The 22379-nt window shown below is 33.5% G+C and overlaps 1 protein-coding gene and 1 long non-coding RNA gene across 3 annotated transcripts in view; both read left to right on the plus strand.

Annotated features, from left to right (window-relative positions):
- Nucleotides 1-22379, plus strand: part of LOC132746270 (uncharacterized) — a 64414-nt gene that overhangs the window by 37102 nt on the left and 4933 nt on the right. Inside the window, exons 1-3 of one of the 2 annotated variants that reach the window (XM_060735373.1) lie at nucleotides 9416-10142; nucleotides 18983-19564; nucleotides 19815-19988. The exons of the other annotated variant lie outside the window; for it this stretch is intronic. Coding sequence (XP_060591356.1) covers nucleotides 19016-19564; nucleotides 19815-19988 — 723 coding nt within the window. The 5' untranslated portion in view covers nucleotides 9416-10142; nucleotides 18983-19015. Of the gene's footprint in view, nucleotides 1-9415; nucleotides 10143-18982; nucleotides 19565-19814; nucleotides 19989-22379 lie in introns of those variants that run through there. 2 annotated transcript variants of the gene reach the window in all.
- LOC132746269 (uncharacterized) lies at nucleotides 13277-16093 on the plus strand. Its single transcript, XR_009627970.1, has 3 exons — nucleotides 13277-14570; nucleotides 15000-15070; nucleotides 15391-16093. It is a non-coding gene; the product is annotated as an uncharacterized LOC132746269 (long non-coding RNA).

Consider the following 22379-nt stretch of genomic DNA (forward strand, 5'->3'; position numbering starts at 1 on the left):
TATTAATATTTCATGAATCTGATTTGATTTTCTATTTCTCAATATGGCACTTTCGATACATCTTCTGAGAGCAATAAAACTGGGAGATATAACAAAACAGCCATACTTTCATTAGAACAAATATAATTATAAAATGATTGTGTTTGAACAAAACGAATCACAGAATAAATCATCACAGCATATACATTAGAACTTTCAGTATAACAACAATAAAACTGGGAACCATACTTTCATTAGAACAAATATAATTATAAAATGATTGTGTTTGAACAAAACGAATCACAGAATAAATCATCACAGCATATACATTAGAACTTTCAGTATAACAACATTAAAAATATTGCAAATAAAATATGTTCAAGTCTGGCTAGTCTGCTAATCAAACAGTACAACATAACGCAAGAGGGGGTCATGATGGCCTTATATCGCTCAAGTGAGTACCATTGCTCTATATGATGATGTTAAGTTCATATGACAGACCACAATGGCATCATCATAATACATATTTGTTGTTTGTAACAATGACCTTGACCTTCAACTTAGGGTCATGCATAACTAAGCGCCAATCCCTAAACCAAGTTTGAGGCTGCTAGGTCCGAGCATTGCAAAGTTGTGAATTTTTGTATAAATGGATATGGTGACCTTGAGCTTTGGCCTAGGACTCAACTGGTCCAAGGAAAACTTCCCACAAAGTTTGATCTGCCTACACTCAAGTGTCAGCAAGTTATTAGGTTTTTTATGTTAAAGGTCATGGTGACCTTGATCAATGTTGATGGACAGACGGACGACGGACATCAGACGGTCACAAAAGCTCACCATGATCAAAGTGCTCATGTGAGATGAAAACCGCTACAATTAATATTTTTTAACATTTTGTATTATGAATCACAGCATAAATCACCACATCATATAAATCATTGTGGCATAAAATGGAACTGTACGTCACCAGAAAGAATATGTTTTGGGTTAAAGAGACTGCTGCTGTTTTCTAAAACAATAACTATTAGGATTTTGACACGGACTGAATTTCGAAGATCCTGTCCTGTATCATTTTTAGATAAAAAAACACATATATTCTCACAACGATGTGTTTGCTTTTAGATCAGCAAAACGGCAGTGGTATGAAATACAAATATGATGTTTACAATGAAAGACAGTATTAATGCTAGATTGCATTATGCTTCTCAACTCTGAGGAGAGTTTTTTTCATGAGTAAAACATATTATACTTGAATACAAAACATAAAATACATGCAAACTTGTGTGTAAAGGTTGTATTTGATGCAGAATCATATCTGAAAAAATATCTGAATGTATGCAGGTATAAAACGCTTGTAATAACAACAAATCTAAAAACAAATATAACACAAAATATATATGTCTTATCAGTAAAACTCTACTGCCTTTACATTGCAGACTCCTGTGAAAACTTTAAGCAACTGTATCATATGTTGGCGAAGAAGAACCGTAGATGATGCCTTATCTATGTAAAATTTGTGTCTAAATTGTCTCTGTAAATTATCATATCATGAACATTAGAATACCCTGTTAAATATATTTTACCCGATTCTGCATGGTATACAACCTTTAAATCGTTAAGAAACATTTAACATCATATACAATAAATTATCTAGTAATACTTAAAAACAAAAACTATTTCAGTATGAGTATGAACATTTGGTTGATACCAATGTTTTACTACAGCACACTACAAATTCACATTCAAGAGTTCCGGTTCCGGCTAAGTCATAAACATGTTGCAAATGGACCGGGCACTACTACACTTGTCCTTGACCGTATTCTTCACATTCACAGTACGCTTGATCAATGCAGTCATTTGTCTCCTTTATGGAATTTACCATTCATGTGCCTTCCCAACGCTTGTGGCCTGTTGAAAAGTCTGCCGCAAAGGTCACATTGTACCCCTCTGAGATTCTTTTTCTCATGAACATATTTCAGGTGGTGTCGTAAAGAATCTGAAGTCTTAAACAATTTGCCACAAGCACTACATTTTACTTTACTTTTCCCGGTTGCTGAGCAACTCTGTCGGTGTCGTTTCCAACTACTTCTGTACATGAAAACCTTGTCACACGACTTACATTTAAGCGTTTGACCATCTCCATGGCATTTGGTTTTGTGAACTAATAAATCACGATTGTAAGCAAATGTATTATTACAGCCTGCCTCAGTGCATTTGAAGGATTTGTCACCGCCATGCACCACTGTTGCGTGTCGTTGTAAATTGTACCGGCTAGCAAACGACTTGTTGCAGATGTGACAAACACACTTCTTTTTATCAATTGGTGGCATATCTGTACTTGCCCTGACCTGAAAAAGATTAGAACTACTAGAAAAACTGTCAGTGATGAATAAAAATCAAAAGAAAAGTTGGGGTCATGTCCCTTGCAAAACATTATTTTCAGTCAAACACACTGTAAAATCAGGTATCCCAAAATTGTACTAGTGGTGTAACACCTTAGACGTCATGAATATTTCTAAAAATGACACAATTTCATGATGAAAATGCTGTTTAAATGTCAAACACAGACTGTCATGAGCTTTCTAGGAAAGACAGTGCAACTAAAATCATGAAAAATGCTCTACAGAGCAAACAGACGCTGAGAACTATTTGAATCTGTTATTATGCGACTACTGTTTTTCGCGGAGGATTGCTTATTTAGTGTGTTGTAACCGTAAAAGGTAATGGTAAACAAAAAAAAACTTTATATACCTACGATTTTGCAAATGTTTTGTTGTTCGTGCAAATGGTGGTGAACTAATAAGGGGATGTAATTTATTTATTTAATTGCATATGCTTCGTGTTCGAGGACAGTCTGTGTGATATAAACATGCATGTATTTTTACTGAGCTTCATTCATGTTGATAGACTGGCCAAGTTGTGTAGAAAAAGTAGAACTATTTCAAAGAAAAAATTGTGCAAAAACGTTTTTAGTGCTTTTGGTAGATTGAAAATTGTATTCTCGCCATTTGAATTACATATTTAACCCAGACAGCACTTCGCTTGTCTTGCTCACAACGAGGTTATGGTGCTCACAACGAGGATTAAAGCAAAAAAGGGTATATCTTCGGTTCTATGAAGACTTTCAGGTAATAATTTACGCTGAAGACTTGTGGGCATCTGTTTTAGGTTAGAATGCACAAAACTTCACCAGAATCGACGTTTTCAATGTTAAATTTGGTCCGGAGAGAAGTTGTCTCCAGTTTTCCAGCTACCCCGAGTGACTGCGTCGCACGGTATTTCCATCAAATTGTCGACCAACAGGCAATATCTTTACATGTGCATTCTCGGAAAACACATCGCTAGCTAACTGCATTGCGATATTTTCACATAAATGTCTGTAATCTTCAAAAATTATGAAAAACTCACCTTGTTATTCGTGTCACCTGTCTTAGATGGGTGCTCACAACGAGGAACGGAAGTTGCTCACAACATTTTAACCGATGGACATTTTTCACTCGTTGTGAGTTAAACGGGCGTGGTAACGGCATAATCAATCTTAAATTTTGTGTTACCATGGCAACGGAGGACATCTCGAATTGCGTTGATTTTTCCCATCAAATCTGATTTCAAAATGCTGCAACTTCTGAATTGATTGAGATATAGTCAAAGGCTTTTAAGTGAGGCAATTTCTAGCCTCTCTAAAGTCCAAAATTTTCTTAGCGTGCAGAAGAGGGAACATCCCCCCTCTACCCCCACCACCCCGATAAATCTTTTTGATAGGGGCGGCCAGAAAAAAGTGATCATGTTTGGGGATTAAATTGGGTATTTTAGGCCTCAAAAAGGATGGAGGGGGTTAATAACGTGAAAACACGTCTATATGAGGTAAGGGTTAAACATATAGTAGTACCTGTTGACTAATTACAATTACAGTGAAAACTGCTGACCAATTAGATATCTAGAGAAATAATAATGTTATTTTGCCGTGAATTTCTTATCGAGGATGACGATAACGCAATGGCGACAGTATGATACCGCGATGGCGACAACACGAGATTATTATCGCATTATCGTATTGTCACCATAGCATTATCGCAATGTCGTCATCGCGTTATCGCACTGTTGCCATCGCATTGTCGCAATCGTAATATCGCATTGTCGCATTATCGTACTGTCGTCATCGCATTACCGCACTGTCGCCATGGCACTATCGCATTGTCGTCATCGCACTGTGGTATCGTCGTCATCTAACTATCGCACTGTCGTCCATTGGATTATGAAGTACAACCAAGATGGCCCTTATGGTATTTGAAGTTTTAAACATTTAATAGTTTGATGCATATGAAAGTCACTTGATTTAATATATCTGTTCTTTTTGTAAACCTTAATGGCCTAATTTAAATAATCATTTGTTTATAAATGCGAAATTTGATAAGGTAAATATACACTCATCTTATTTTTTCATACAGTAACTATATAAACTATCTATATGGATTATGTTATAGTTTCAAATGATGTGGTGCACCGCTACCTTAATTTACCTTTTGTTTACGTTTTATTTACATGTTGTATGTAACACACTGTAATACTTTATCACTCAAATATCCTTTATTTCAATATTATCATGTATTTTACCGTTAAATTACTCTAGAGATCATGTATTCAGGTTTTATCAATGTAGTAATAAAATTTCCGCCATCTTGTATGTTAGCATACACAAAGGTGACATGTGTGTGCTTTTATTTATCTCGTGGCCACGAGATACTATGTCGTGGCCACGAGATACTAAGTCGTGGCCACGAGATAGCTAAGTCGTGGCCACGAGATACTATGTCGTGGCCACGTGTTACTAAGTCGTGGCCACGAGATAGCTATTTAGTGGCCACGAGATACTATGTCGTGGCCACGAGTTACTAAGTCGTGGCCATGAGATAGCTATGCCGTGGCCACAATATACTATGTCGTGGCCACGAGATAGCTAAGTCGTGGCCACGAGATACTATGTCGTGGCCACGAATTACTAACTTACTTCGCAACAAAATTACATAAGAATTGCAGACTCGGTTTGATTGAGTTTGTACATGAGGGATCGTGAATAAGTGCAACATCCCTTACGCCCCATAGCACCGGCTTGAGCGGTACTCAATTCTCAACACTTAATAGTGCTGGCATCAATGATCCCGAGTACCAGAAAAATAAAACAACACTGAAGTGAAGTACGGGGCAACTTTTTACATCTGCCAGACAACACTTGACACCTGCTGTTGTGAAGTACAGTATAAAAATCTGAAAACAAAGTGATCCCTCGGAAGCATTAATGACTATAAAATTACATAAGAATTGCAGACTCGGTTTGATTGAGTCTGTACATGAGGGATCATGAATAAGTGCAACATCCCTCACACCCCAAAGCACCGTCTTGAGCGGTACTCAATTCTCAACACTTTATAGTACTGGCATCAATGATCCCGAAGGACCAGAAAATATATAACAACACTGAAGTGAAGTACGGGGCAACTTTTTACGGCTGCCACACATTACTTGACACCTGCTGTTGTGAAGTATAAAAATCTGAAAACAAAGTGATCCCTCGGAAGCATTTATCACAACAAAATTACATAAGAATTGTTCTTAATAAGTCTGTTCTTAATAAAAGAAACTTGCACCTTGATATTGTTCTGTACAAAAAAATTCCAAACATTGATAAGTTAGCTCGTCTTCTTGGTGATGAACTGGTGCCTCTATATACAAATGTGGTTCTGTTCAAACAAACATAGGTTATCTCATGTTCTTTGTGATAAACTCTCACCTTGAAGTTCTGTTCATATAGATAAATGATCTTATTTTCCTGGTGAAAAACTTGTGGCTCATTAAGGTTCTATACATATTATAATATTTCAAATATTGGAAAGTTATCTCATGTTCTTGGTGAAAGACTGGTGACTAGTTCTCTCCTCAATGTCGTTTCTTTTTCTAAATAGATTAAGTCAGGGCACTATATTCATGAGGCTTTCAACATCACATCTAAGAACTCATTATCCAACATTGCAAAGGGCAGGCAATCTCCTGGTATTCCAATTTCTTTAAAGTTTTGAAAAACCCAAAAATTTTCTCTGGTGTTTCCGACATAAAGACACATCTACATGTATCTTTCCTTATCACTCCTGCTTTTACTGTTCTATCATACAAGCGCCTCTGTTTCCTGATATATTTGTTTAGAAAAAGTTCAAAATTTAAATTTCATTATTTTTGTATTTATTTTATTTCGGGGAGGGGGGGGGGGCAATTTAAAGGACAGGTTATATGCCCAATTTCCAGCTTTACTGGTTGAGGAAGACCTTGGTGCACCTATGTGTATGATTTCAGGCACTAACAAGCACCTAGGTACCATCAATGTTCCATAAATGAGCTGGATAGCTATCTCACATGAAAGAATCGTAAACCCTTGCAGAGCACATACCTACAGCAGTGAACGGCTGAAGGTTTAAAGTCAAGAAACTAAACCAATCCGTCACAGACACCCCAAGTATTTTATCTATTTGCTAAGCAGCAATTTTTACAAAATTATTTAAATTTATAAATGTTAGTGATTCTGATAACCTATAGACAGCTAAGTGAAGATAAGATGATCATATATGTAAGATATGTCAGAGTGCTTACTGTGATTATTCAATATTTTAATGTGAATTGTCTTGAGGTGAAAAGGAGCTGAATTCCTAAATTTATGTTACATGTCACAATTGTTCTTGCTACCTACTTTTGTTCCTAATTTCTAGTAAAAGATTATATTTAAATACACTGTAATTCTTCTTTATAAATTTGGCTTTCTGTGATAATAGTATATCCAGTGACAGAAACTCACTGACTTAAAATAAAATGTCCTGTGTCGGCCTTTAAACAAGTCAAGAAAAAAAACTATTAAAATATAATAATTTTGAAATAGCATATACAAATACTTCGTAACCGATTACTTCTTGAGCATTTTGTGAAAAATGGCTGTTTTCATTGAAAAGTCTCCCGTTACAAGTTCAAATTGCTATAAAACTATAAAAACTGCCTTAATACTAATCAAACTTTGCGGCACAAATGTTGACGGGACCACTGCCTTTGCAACAACATACACAGGCTTAAATTTCCTGTTACCATGGCAACGAGGGGAAATCTCAAAATTGCCAAAACTCACTATTTTGCATTGATTTTTTCCCTCAAAATTGATTTCAAAGTGCTGCAAATTCTTAATGGATTGAGATAGAGTCAAATGCTTTTCAACGTTGGTTACACGTTACCTTATGATTGATCTGGTGTCATTTTTACCCTCTCACATGTCCAAAATTTTCTTGGCGATGAGGGGGACTGCCGCCCCCTTCAACCCTCCCCCCCTAACAGAAGGGGGCACATCCCCTTTTCGAAACCCCCTGATGTATCTTTTGGTTGGGGACTGCGCCAAAAAAGTGGTCACTTTTTTAACAACATATTAAAACGAAAATCAGTCTTTGGGGCCTAAATAGGGCATTTTTTTTCAATATTTGAGGCCTCAAAGAAGGGATCGAAAGTGCGTTGTTTCACGTATATATGAGGTAAATGGTTAACAAAAAGTTATGAAACTACCTGAAATTACCAAAAAACGCGTTTTTCCATGTTTAAACATGGCCTAAGATATAAATTTGAAGAAAAATTGTTGTTTTGTAGATTTTTTGATTTTTTTCATTAACAAAAAATGATGATACTACCTGAAATTACCAAAAATCGCGTTTTTCCATGTTAAACATGGCCTTAGATATAAATTTAAGAAAAAATGTTGTTTTAAAGATTTTTTGATTTTTTTTTCATTAAACCATTATTTCATGAGCATTTTGTGAAAAATGGCTGTTTTCATCGAAAAGTCTCCCGTTACAAGTTCAAATTGCTATAAAACTATAAAAACTGCATAAATACTAATCAAACTTGGCGGCACAAATGTTGACTGGACCACTGCTAGCCGTTATAGCCGGATATCGTTGTGATAAGTAATTTGACATTCCATTATGGAATTAGTCAATGGTCTTTTGCACAGGTTTTACCGTATCATCTCTGGCCAGCCTGTATAACCGGAATCGGGTTCCGGCTAGCCGGAGTAGCCGGAACTTCCGGAGAAGACGAAAATGAGTTCCGGCTGTTCCGGCTGTCTGGCTTACTTCTCGAATATTAAGCTTTTGTGTTTGTATTCTTGTCATACCGATCATTTTAAAGCATATTTTCCTTGATTATATCTCATGTTAAGTAATGATGAAACAAAAGAAAAATAACAAGAGAAAAATTGTTAAAAATGGAAATAAACCCCATCTTGATAACAATAGCAAAAGACTTGGACTCGGCGGATACTTAAAATAATCTATCTATCTATCTATCTGTCTATCTGTCTGTCTGTCTGTCTGTCTGTCTGTCTGCCTGCCTGCCTGCCTGCCTGCCTGCCTACTCTATCTATGTGTAACCCCTCGCGGGGACGTAGACATGACTCAAGAATAGTCACTTCAGAGACAGCTATGAGATTACAGGGAATCCGAGAAACAGTCCCTAGCTCTTATAGAATAGATTCTTTTACATGTCTAGTTTACAGCACTGATACATGCGAGGATTACATGGATTTCTTACCAGTACACCTCTAGTTAGGGGACAGTGTCTCTGAAAAACCCAAGGGTCGAACCCGGGACCTCAGCAGTGACAGCCAGTTGTCTAACTAACTGAGCTATTGCGCCACCTTATGTACTATGTCGAATCAATTTAGTCTCTTTCATCCAGAATGATTTTATTTTACAACGTTCTATTCGCACTCGCGACGATGCTATGGTTTAAGTGAACAAATAAACTGAAAATCAATAAAATTTTATTTTTTATCTTTGTCATAAACGACCAACCTTTAAAAGTCCCGTTTTCTAACGAACAAATTGATTATTGTTCCATTGGGTAGTTTCATTGAAAGTGAAGTACAGATTGTTTCGACATATATAAACTAAAATATTTGCACCTGAATATTGATAATATAAATAAATCGGTTTGTAAAAACAATTTTCAGTAAATCTCTCCGTAAATGCAAGTACATGTATTAAAAAATAGCTTTACATATTTGTTTATTTCAGATTTACAAGAAATGGAAGGGAAATGTGATTAGTGACGTTAGTTGTGTCGCGGTTTTATATTGTAATATAAATCCGTGGCAAGTGCAAATATAAATTAACATTGATGTGTCGCCTTGTCAACATTTTAGTTGTCTGGCATTTTCTTTTTAAATATAGGTTATCTATAAACACTTGCAATGTACTCTATCATCCTATATTAAAAGTTCTCAAGTCCACAACTTTTATAATATAGGACAAATGACTTGGACAGAAATTAAATGGGTTACAATTATTGTGCACTGCACTTGAGGTGAATGAAAAAAAGCTTGCATACCAAATTTGGAGTCAATCAAACATAAAGTGACCAAGTTATGCTCTGGACAAGCCAAGTTAGTATGAAAATTAACAAAGGGTAATAACTCAAAAAGTGCAGAGTATAACTTCTTATGCGCCGACATTTTTCTCTGAATGAAGATTTAAGAATCTCGGCATAAAATGAAAGCGTAAAACGGTGCCGAAAACCATTCCAGACAGGCCCCTGAGCGGATCAAAACTCCAAACCGGTGTTGAATACCGGATAAGCATCGCCGAGACCGAAATTATTTCTTTCATATAATGATAACAGAAACATTCAAAATGAAAAAAATAGGGTCAACGTTCTCCCCTACTTCTGAAATTTTAAAACGAAACTTACCCACTGCAAACATTCATGATCATTGTATAGTGTTAAACAAGAAGAACGAATATCAAAATATCAAAACATGAAAAGACTTACATTAATTTCTTTTGAACAAAATGTTTAAACCAAAAATACAATGTTTTGATGGGATATACACTTTTGTAAATAAAAAAACAAAAACAATTAACTCCCTTCTACATACGCGTGTAAGTGGCGCTCAACGAATGGTAACAGACGACCAACAATTAACTCCCTTCTACATACGCGTGTAGGTGGCGCTCAACGAATGGTAACAGACGACCAACAATTAACTCCCTTCTACATACACGCGTAGGTGGCGCTCAACGAACGGTAACAGACGACTTCCTTGTTGACAATCATTTGGGGATTATTACATAAAATAAGTATTTGTAAGTTTTCTTATATGAATTTGTTATTATTGTAATGATATGCATTTATTTTGTCACACGCATAGTTTTAAAACTTAAACACGAGTTTTGCTGTCCTCACTAGCTATGTAACACTTTTGGTTTCGATTATTAGTCAATTCACAACGGGCTCGATGTGGAACTAGATGATTAATACATGTCTTGTCCGACGAAAAAAAATACACTTCATGTATAATCCTATATGTTATTTGCACAATCAGTGCCCTAATTAAAAATACTCCTACACATCAAAATGCTCTTCGTATGTACATTTCACACTATATATTTGTACTAATTGTCATGCACGAGTCAGCGAGCTGAACTATTTTGGTCTAGTCAAACTGTTCCTGTTTACCGTACGCTACTTGTATTGCTATCAGTTACAGGCAAAACGAAAACCGTAACATGATTTTTTACATAAACAACATGTCGTATGTATAACTGGTCACGTACATAGATATGATCTTCGAGAAATGGGTTAAGCTATTGATAAGCAAACCGTCCAACAATGAAAACTGATCAATACTTTAAAATGCTTTAAATTAAAAATCCCTCTTAGCGCAGTTGGTAAGGGGTGAAATCGTAAATTGATTGGTTCGAGACCTATTTCAGAGATTTATTTTTTATTTTGGTTTTAAGATTGCCATTCTCTTAAAACTATTGCAAACCTTTTTTGTTGTGTATACTATCTATGTTGTATATTTTAATATCTGATTTTATAACGTGCGTGCGTAAAAGCATATACGTTTTCATTGTCAAAAGATACAGATATAATTTTGTATAAAACACCTCTCAAAATGTATTCTACAATCACGTGTAGTAAAACGATTTCAAATTAATTCTTACAAGTTAATTTAAAAAAAAATCATAACGTGATGTTAGTAAGGAATCAAACATCGGTAGTCCGACATCTATACCAATACACTACGACTCACTGAGGAGTGAAGTTAGAAAATATATCGATAAATTCGATATAATATACTGATTAGTGTTTATTCAAATGACCTTTAAGAAAGTTAATGAAGTGCCAGGTCAATATTGCTGGACAATAATTAGAAATGCCTGTAATTCAATTTGTGTATAGTATGATATATTTTGATTTAGTTGGTGTTTGTCTTGTTATTTTAATACATGGTAAACGAGAAAATAACGTTAAAGTATCCTTTGTTTCGTTCAAATCATGTAAACCGATTTGTGATTACTAAGTATATAACTATCATAATTATTATGTGCCACTTGAAGTCTTTCCATGTGATGGTAACTGATGTAATTTATTATAAAAATCTATCACGCGTAATATAAAACGCGAATATAGGTTTGTTTATAAAATACTGTTCTGATCCGCCTTCGCAATTATATCGCGTCCATACCTATAGTCTGTTTCAAAAAACATTCAACTTTATTTGAAATTTTTAAATGCACAAGTCGAGATATGTTTTATGTGGTCATAGTTACCGTTAATACATATATTTATGTCATGGAAAGGCGTATACATGTATATCAGGAGTTTGATGCTGTGTATTTATGTACATGAATGTGTGTTTTACTCAAATAGTTTTTATATGTGCATTCTTTAAATAGAATCAATAATTATACTGTCCATAACAATTATGTTTCCTGTTGTATAGTATTTTGCTTTGATTTAAAAAATTGGTTTATGCAGATACTTAAAATAAATCTATTCATAATGGAATCTTTTTAAATGTTTCCCTGGCATAATCTAGATTTTGTAAATTTTTTTTGTTTTCTTCATTATTTATTTACTTTTTTGAGACTGCATATTTCTTGAAGAACATCATAACATTAAAGATACCAAATCAATTTCGATCTATCTTATCTTACTGTCAGTCTGAATACTACTTATGGATTACATCAAATCTTAATATTTTAGAGTATGTATTTGAATATATTATTGTTATACACAAGAAATAAGAGAAAATTGTTTAAATTTACCAACAATTAACATTTTTGCTTTGCTTTGAAAACTTTTCTGTGACATGAAAGTGTATTTATTTCTTTGTATATTTTCCTTCGTTGTTATCACTACAAATGTAAAAAATGTTCAGGATTCAGTATGTCGGGGAAGGGGGTGTCACGGAATTAGTATTAGGTTTAACTATGCATGTCTACATAACTAACCTGTCGTCGTCGGTCATGCGTATGGATTCGTGCTTAATTCTCCCTAATGGGTAATTGTACTGTCGCATGGCGATTGGTTTATTCTACAATGGTACGCAAGGGATTAAAAGTCTCAAATGATAATTAGGTATCCGTTCTTAATTTTGATTTGCAAGATAATGCTTATTCTATTAATGTTTAGACGTACGCTAAACTCCTTGATCAGTTTTCTGATGGTATCCGTTCATAATGTTAGATTTTCTTCTGTAGCTGTATGCGTAACCATGTGCAACCTATTTGAAACTTACAGTATGTAAATAAATACGACTATCGATAACTATCTTTACCCCGTGGATCATGGATGTATACATATTAATTAATGGTTGCCTACCTGTACGAAATTTTGGCACGGATTCTGGGCGGAATTGGCACGGAATTGACACGGAATCAGTGATTTCTGGGCGGACCAGGAACGGAAACGCAAATTCCGTGTCATTCCGTCTCACAAGAAAAATATTTTGTTCACTTTTCTGGGCGGAAAACTATAAAAATTCCGGCTGGAATTTTATTTGGAGCAGAATTTATACCTAAACATTTCATCTTGGACAGAATTTTCAACTTTGAAATTTTCTTGGGAAGGAATGGTCTTCACTATGGGCGGAATTCTATACTTAAACATTTTTTCTTGAACAGAATTTCACATATAAGATGTCTAAATCATAATTGTTAACTCTTGTTTTTGCACTTGCAGACATTGAAATTTTACCAACTGTACTTATTATTTTGTTGAAGCATGGTACTTGACCAATAATTACAGGTGTATTTTTAGAATAAATAGGGTTATTTTTTAGACATTAAAATATACCTAAACAATGTTTTTAAATATTGTGGCAAATGATATATTGTCAGACTAATTTAGCAAATCTGTTTTGTACTGAAAAACAACTGTTATAATCTTAGTGTAGAACTTGAAAACATTCACCTCCAAAATGCTTAAAGGGATATTCAGGCAAAATAATGACAAAAATATTAAAATGATCTTATGTACTCAAATCACGCTAAAATGACTTTTCTTAAAGTTTAAGCATGAACTTCTGTATATATTGTATATATTTTAGGTTTAAAGCGTAAATTTATCTATTTATGTTGAACAGAATTTAGACGCAAATAAAATCACCAAATAGTTTTAATACAAGTCAGGTGACTTGAACAAACCCTTGAAGTTACAATAACAGATATTGTGGATATTGTATGATTGAAACAAGTCTAAGTCATACATTTGACATGTTCTTTAACGTTTCCAGAGCTCACTTTGACCACTATTGTGAAATGTTAGCGCTCTAACCTGACCCACGCGGGTCAAGTTAGGAAACCATCATTTTATTCTTTATATGGAGAAAGGTTTTGCTCCTTTGACTGTCTAATATATTCATTTTGAGGGCATTTACAGAATATTTAATGAAAAATTCAAAACTAAGAAATGAAAATTTTGCCTGTGTCTCCCTAAGTTTATAAAAAGCAACATTGAAATAAGAATGTTGTTTAAATTTGAATATCAGGACAGCCACAGGACAAGATAGTGTGCTTGCCATTTTAAACTCTAAGAAATCATGATTTGTTATAAAAAAATAAACAAAAACAAAACAAAAACATTGCATGAAATAATCTCATATAGTATGCCCATTTAATCTATATAGAATTGATCAGCCAATACTGCCCAATAATTGCTTTCATTTAGGTAAATAAATACTACAATATACATCCACTGAGATTTTACACTACACAGATCAGAGCTCTGATAAAACTCAACTGACCAGCAGTTTCCCACCATCTTAAATTCTTTGCATGACTAATTTACTCCACTGGTCATTCCAACAGATCAGGCTGTTCCATTGAATTATTTTGGGGAGAGATAACATTATAAATTTCATATGCAGAATTTGTCTAGGACATTGCAATTTTTTTTGTTCAGAAATTTGTAATGATTTTTAAATTCTATATATATATCTATTTGTTACTTGAATTTTTGTTACATTCAATGAATGGAGGTTGAGATGATAAGTAAATTAACCCTGTTTTACATAATGATTGACCTGTCCATGCAGTTATACAGTTGTGAATTTTGAATTCTAAGATATCTGGGTCAGCAAAAAGAGTGCAAATAACAGAGGATGTATTTGATATTTTAACAATTTTGGAGATATACTTTTGTTTAAGATCTCGAAGTGTTTTAGTATTGGTATGATAAATAAGTGTGAAAACATGGGACAAGGAGATGAACAACATAATCAGGTAATCATAAACCTTTAGTCACATTAATGCTGAAACAAGTTTAATATCAAACTATCAATGGTAGCAAACTAAAATTTGTAACAAGAGGTCAATGTTGTTTTTATATTTTCAACTTCATACATTTGTTTTTTTTTCTGATAATTGTTTTAAATCTTTATTACATGTTTAATGACTGTAAAATATAAATTATTCAATGATTCTATATAATGATTGTGTGTATTGTATAAATTAATAGCAATTGTAGTAGATCTTTTTCATTTCCTGGAAATTAAACAAATTAAGTCAATTTGATTAAATAGGAATAAATGGTACAAATTCAGAAGTTTTGTACAGCTGAACTGGGTCATCATAATCATTTATTATTTTACATGTATGTGTTGTGTTTCCAATGGAACAATCTAAAATTACATTTTACACTCATATTTTCAGACTGGGAGTTAAGTGCTGACTGTGAGATGCAAGGTGTTTCAATAAAGATGTGCAGTATTAATCCTGAAAAGGTATATTTTTAAATCTCAATACTTTACTATTCAACATCTTTCCTTGAAAAAATACATAACCAGTAAAAAATAGTGTCACAAATAAAGCAGTTAATTAATTCTTATACAGAGCAATTCTTAAACACTTGTGCACTGAAATAAGATACTGCGTAAGCTTTAGTATTTTTGAATATGCATAAGCACTGTTAATATTTAATACTGTTGAAACATAAAATTTGATATTATCAAAAAATATGAAATATAACTGCATATAATTATGCCATCAAACATAATTCATTACTACATTTTTGTTTAATTAATTATTAATTTTATTATTAAAGGTGAGCACAACCACAAGAAGTTCTTGGAAACAAACACAGGCAGTGGACTTAAAACAGACATCAATTAAAGAAATAGTAATTTAAATAATCAGAAACATTTGAAACAAATTTATGATTGAAACACTCTCAGCAAAAAAATTGCAAAAAAACAAAGTGTTGGATTCTAAGAAAACCAGTACCTACCAAAACCTGCAGGTAGAAAAAAAACTGTTTGTGTTATAGTGAATGTATGGTATTCTATTCTGTATTTGGACTAAAGGATATGTATTAAATTTTGTGAAAGAAAATTTAATGTGATACATTATTGATATTTATCCCAAAAAAATGTGATCATGTTAAACTCATAAAAATTCCGCCCCCATGAATTCTGTCCCAGAATTCCGCCCAGAATTTTGTTTGACAATTCCGTTCCAAAATTCCGTTCCGAAATTCTGCCCCGAGATTCCGCTTCAAAATTCCGCCCCAAGATTCCGCTTCAAAATTCCGCCCCAAGATTCTGCTTCAAAATTCCGCCCCAACTCATTTGCATATTTCGTCCCAATTCCGCCCAGAATCCGTCCCGTTTCCGCCTGGAATCCGGCCGGAATCCGTGCCAAAAGCAAATGGTTTAACACTTGTATATTTGGGGGAGAATTTAAATTTCTGGGCGGAATCTGCCATTGAATTCCGCCTCATTTCCGTGCAGAAAATTTCGTACAGGTATATAAGTTTTGGATGTCAGCTTACCAGTTACTCATTTCCATCAAATTTAAAACATTTCATGTGATTGAGTTTAGTGTAATTCAACATCAGTCATGTCACTTTAAGTTATAGAATTGCATTGAACCTATGCATTTTATGAATTGATCGACTGTAATCCTGTCTTTATAGGTTTTTATAGTCTTGATTTCAAGATAAATAAACAGTTTTAGTTGGCTGTGTGACTATATCTTAAGCTGGCTGTGTCCTAGATTGAAAATGACTGCATGAAAATGTGAAGTAATAAGCTTCAGTACTTGTGTAAAGTTTCAAATATTTTATAGTTGTAGAATATGAAAACTATTTTATCTATAACAAATGATAGGTCAGTTAATTTTTTATGTTGATATTAGTGTAGAATCACTTTGTAAAATTATCACAAATCCTGAACATTGGTAAAAGAAGCATCAAAATCAAAGAATATTCCATGGTAGCTAGGCAACCAAAATTCCCTTCAAATAGAAAGGATTTGAAACAGGATCAACATAATAAAAATACTCTGTATGTTTGATCTCATTGTAACTCTTTAGTAACTATTAATCTCCTATATGCCTGTAAAATTTGGAAATTTATAACAAAATATTAATTATTCATTGGTTGCTAAGCAACCTAATTATATACAAAGACAGTAAGTATCATTTTTGGTAAGAATTTTCTTTATGTCATTTAATAATATATTATGCTAGTCAATTCAAAGTCCTTACTTTGTTGTGGAACCACAGTGTAGTTAACACCAAATGTTCCTGAAAATACCTTTATGAAAATATGTTTATTACCTTTACAAGTTCAAAACCTACAGTAAAGTGAGTTTAAGGATACTTGATCCAAGAATCATTGTTAAGATTGCATTTGCAGTTCTAATATTTTTGTTTTTGTGATCATCCTGCTTTGTTCATGATATGTTGATATCTTTTTTATTCAAATAGCCAATGTGCACTTAAAATTTGTGAAATTTAAGAAAATTATGGAATATATTGTGGTTATCCTCTTCCGAACAACATCCACTTCCGGATAAAAACCGCTAGTTCTTCATTCTGCAGTATTGTTACATTCCGATTTCACATTACAATATTGTTTGCAAAATTGTTTAAATGCTTCCAAAGTTTCAAATAGTTCATTTTCATGAAATAATACATTCCTTTACAGAAAACAAAAATTACAGTTCATTGATAAAATCGTAGTATATACCTACGCGCATGCACATGCAAGCATGAATGAATGCATCAGAATAATATAAATGAGACGAAACATCTAAGATAGATATTTTATCAAATAAAATTCCTTATTGACATTTATGCAACAAAAATGTCCTCAAAGGTTTTACAAAATGAGTATACCGGAAAATGTTTATTGCCTTATTCAGTAACGGGAAAAAATAACGATTCGGCGACTCGACTAATCGACCCATAACAATTCGTCGAACTTGGGATATTGACGATTTAGCCAGAGCATGGAGCTTAAATAAACACATGCATTTCGACTTTCATATACTTTTGAAAAGTGCCGTACGGCTAGACAATTCAGTGTGTCTTGGATGACTTACGGCTAGAACTTTTTTCCTTAATGTTAATGTTGTACATGCAAGCGGTACCAATGTTGGGGAAACTGTAGACTCCTTATAAATTATCAAAGACAACTATTACGCATATCAAGAGTATATACACATGTACCCTGGTCCCAGTGGTAAAACTTATAGGCTGGCTTAGGATAAGCTTACAGAATTGTTGAATGTCGGTCATCCATATTATGTCAACTGTGGTCTGTCCTCATTTAGCATCGACGGATACCCACGGCCGAACCATTAACATTTATCAGTTATGCCATCTTACATGTTGATCAACCGTGCGTATCCGACGATGACATTTACTTGTGAACACTCTACTGGTGATTTATTTTGTTAACACTCTACTGGTCACACTTTTGCCCCAGTATTAAAGTACATCTGAATTGATTTGATTATAGATTTCATTTTTATTAATATACGATAAAGTAATTCATTTGAAAATTAATGTGTTTATTTATATATAAATGCATAAAAGTACAGTACATAGATCTGTAACATGGAAAGCTATACAACAGGATGTACTATAATTTGGTAATTAAGTCTTTAAAATTGTTTCAATTGATTGACTTTATACAGTGTTCAAGCCAGGTCATGTCTTTCATTAGATAGCATCACTATAGACTCAATATTACTATTTCAATATTCTATACTGCAGTCAATTAACGGGTGTTTCACAAACTGATTTATCTATTGCTCATCTATCAGCTTGCCTAGAAATACATAATTTGAACATCACATCTTCCTTGTCTCATTAATAACTTTGGAAGAAATAAACAATGGCTTGACTCACTTGTTAGGCCAAATGATGACCCCTATCGATTTTGATCTCAGTAGGTTAAAATCAATATGGCCTTTGTGACAAAAATGGATTATATTATCAAACAATGTATACCTCAGTGGTCTCAGTGCTTTGATTTTTTGTTGTAAAGTTGGCCTTGTCAAATTCGAAACGAAACGACCGGAGCTGTATACTGCCTCCTGAAGGACAAAAATATATTTCAAACCTACATATTACAACTTTGACCTTTTTCTAACTAATTTTCTAAATTTTGATGAAACAATAATAATTTTATTGTTATTTTAGGAAGTAACTGTATTCCATTTGAATTAGCATTATTGTTAGATCACCTTTTAAATTAACATAATGTACAAGGTTTGGGTGTTCATTTAGTGTAAGAAATTTGATGTAATGACCCGAAATTACCCCAGCTAAAATTTGTAAAATAAATGTGTTTGTCTTATCGTTGAATTTAAGACGTTGCATATATTGTATTTATCAATCGTTTCCAGACGAGGTTTTCATAACTTTCAACAGACAGAATAATGTCAAAGATACAGGAACAAATATCAAATAAAGATCATACAGACTGGGTTAGATGTACTTTAGGGTTAAGCAAAACAACATGGGCACTATACGATTATGTGTTGAATAAATTTAAAAATTATACTCATAGGAAATGTCAGTTAAAACCTTCTCAGCATTTCTTAACGCATGCTGAAGAAGCACATATTCGTTCTAGTGCAGGCTGTATTCGAATTAGCTTGGACACGAAAGTTAGATACCAACGTAGACAATCTAGATGGGAATGGAGAGATACGTGTCAAATCTGTAAAGGAGCATTTGAAAAGATAATTGCCCTACACGATGGAGTGTATAACCAAACATCTCACAATGAAAATGGTATATATTGGTTGACCAACTGCAGAGATACCACAGGTGTTACGCTTGAATGGGCTATTGCAAAGATGTTTATGCCGGAAGGGAATGAAAATAACATGACACCACAGGACACCGACCCTGCCGCCTTACTCACTATTCTGATGAAGTGCAACTTATTTACCAACCCGATACGACAGGCACCAAAATACAGAGTACGTTTGTAAAATATTTGTTAAATTTCTCGTTGTCGTTATGATTACTGAAATAAATATACTGTATTATTAACATTGTATGTATTATCAAGAAAAGTCTTACTGAACTCATCTGTTGTTGAAATTGATAATTTGTTTGCAACACGAATAAAAGTTCTACGCTTTGTTTAAAAAAGAGAAATCTTCAGCATTATTTCACTATAACTTTTTAATACTATTTAAAGAGTAACATATATTAACTATTTTGTAGTTGAGGAAAGCAATGCATAAATTATACCATTCACGGGACAATCGTGTTGACGAGACTGACAAAAATGATTGTTTTGATGACATGTGTCAAATTCTAACCGATGCTTCTAATGACATGGAAGTTGAGGAGGACATCAGAAAGACGATTCTAAAAGATATTATGGAAATTAAAAAGGTAGCCTTGAAATAAATGACAAAACTTTTCAAACATTAAAATATTAAAATTATTTTTATTTTTAGAAGGCTTTGCATTGTCATGTAAACATATGTAAACATATCAATGTATCGTTATTACACTTTACATTATTGCAAGCTTATTTTTTTATTTTAGATTAGGGTCCTTATTAAAGTTCTTGCATTGTGTTAAGATTTTTTAAATGTGACGTTTAATCAGATTATTTTTCTTTTTAAACCTTTTTCACTGAGTAGTTTATAATAAATATTCCTACCATGTGATGTAAAGTAGCACGTATACGAGTATATGGCTACATGTATGCCTGTTTGAAATAAAACAAATGTGTGTAATTTATTCACCTGATGACATGCTATTCAAGTGCAGTGAAGCGTCTTTAAAAATACCTGGTGAAAACAAGAGAAGCCCTTAACACAGAAAGAAAACTCTAGATATGTCTAAAACATTTTTGAATAATTTCAAATTCATTGAAATAAGTTCGATTCAATAATGAATAAATACCGTAAATGTTCTTTTTCATCGACGATATGCTAATTGTAACAGTAATAATGAGACTTTTTGATAATATAATCAAATCATATCCGATATTTATTTTTGAAGAAAATAAGTCGAGTTATCGTTATCACCCTCTTGTCGGCGTTGGTTTCCATTTTCCTTAAGGCCCATTTCAAAATTGCAAATTATCCAAAAGAAAAATGTATGCAAACTTAAACCCATTTTTACTTACTATTTAAGCATTAGTTATCCTTTTTGTTAGGGTCTGTTGTCTCAGAATCTGTCAAAGAAGTTAACCTCAAACTTGATTTCATATTGAACAGCAAAAAATGACAGTATTGAAGGAGGGCAGATAGTAAAAAAATCATTTTAGCAAAAAAGTACCTCTTTTTAGACTTCAGAGGTCGAATTCTCAAAAATTGTCTCAGTTAAAGTGACATTATGCCCATCTATTGGTTGATATAGAGTGAAAAGGTGAAAGCCAAAGGTGAAAGCTGAAATAAGTTAACATTTTCTCATAATTCCTTCCAATTTTATAATTTACTTTACATGAACGATAAATAACTCACTATTGAAATATATAGTCAATTAAAGTCAATTTGACAATAAAAAAGGATCAAAATGTCACTATAACTTCAAACTTAGAATACGTGTTCAATTTTCAAATTGAACTGAATGTAAGGACTTTATAATTCATTTTTGTAATGTGAGTCGCTTTTTCTTGGTTATTTTTTTATTAAGATTCATTTCTTTAAAAAATATCAAAGATAATCCCTTTAAACTTGGAATAAATGTTAATTTTTTAATTTGAAGAGCAATTCTTAAGTGAGATAACCTTTAGAGCCACCAGAGAAACCGTCAAAGATATTCACTTAAAACTTGCAATATTTGTTGACTATCAAAGACAGGAAAGACTACAAGCACATTTGAAGTATTATACCCTTTTTAGCTCACCTGAGCTAGCTCAGGGAGAGCTTCTAGGATCGTTGAATGTCCGTCGTCGGTCGTCCGTCCACACTTGTTCGTTAACCATCTAGCGGTCACATGTTTGCCTTAACCATCATCAAACTTTGTCAGAATGCTGAACAAGGTAATAGTTCGGATGAGTTCGAACATGGGTCATCTCGGATGGAAAACCAGGTTACAGGGGCTAAAAATAAAAAATCTTGTTCACACTATAGTGGTCACATTTATGACTCAATCATCATCAAATTTGGTCAGGATGCTTGTCTAGGCAATTGCTCGGATAAGTTTGAAACTGTGTCATCTCGAATGAAAAACTAGGTCACAGGAGCTAATTTTTTTTTAAAAAAACCTTGTTAACACTCTAGAGGTCACATTTTAGACTCAATTATCACCAAACTTGGTCAGGATGCTTGCCTAGGTAATTGCTCGGTAAAGTTCGAACATGGGTCATCTCAGATGAAAAACTAGGTCACAGGAGCTAAAAATAGAAAAACCCTGTTAACACTGTAGTAGTCACATTTTTGACTCAATTATCATCAAACTTTGTCAGGGTGCTTGTCTAGGTAATTGCTCGAATGAGTTTGAACATTGGTCATCTCGGATGAAAATCTAGGTCACAGGAGCTCAAAATAGTGAAATCTTGTTAACACTGTTGTCGCTACTGTTTTGATTCAACTATTGCTCGGATGAGTTTGAACATTGGTCATCTCGGATGAAAATGTAGGTCACAGGAGCTCAAAATAGTGAAATCTTGTTAACACTGTAGTCGCTACTGTTTTGATTCAACTATCTTGATATTTGTTGACTATCAAAGACAGGATAGACTACAAAGCACATTTGAAGTATTATACCCTTTTTAGCTCACTTAAGCTAGCTCAGGGAGAGCTTTGGTCTGAAAGTTTGTTTTGATTG

Source organism: Ruditapes philippinarum, unplaced genomic scaffold (assembly GCF_026571515.1).
Source record: "Ruditapes philippinarum isolate M1 unplaced genomic scaffold, ASM2657151v2 ctg6814_1_1_1_1, whole genome shotgun sequence".
NCBI classification, from domain to species: domain Eukaryota; kingdom Metazoa; phylum Mollusca; class Bivalvia; order Venerida; family Veneridae; genus Ruditapes; species Ruditapes philippinarum.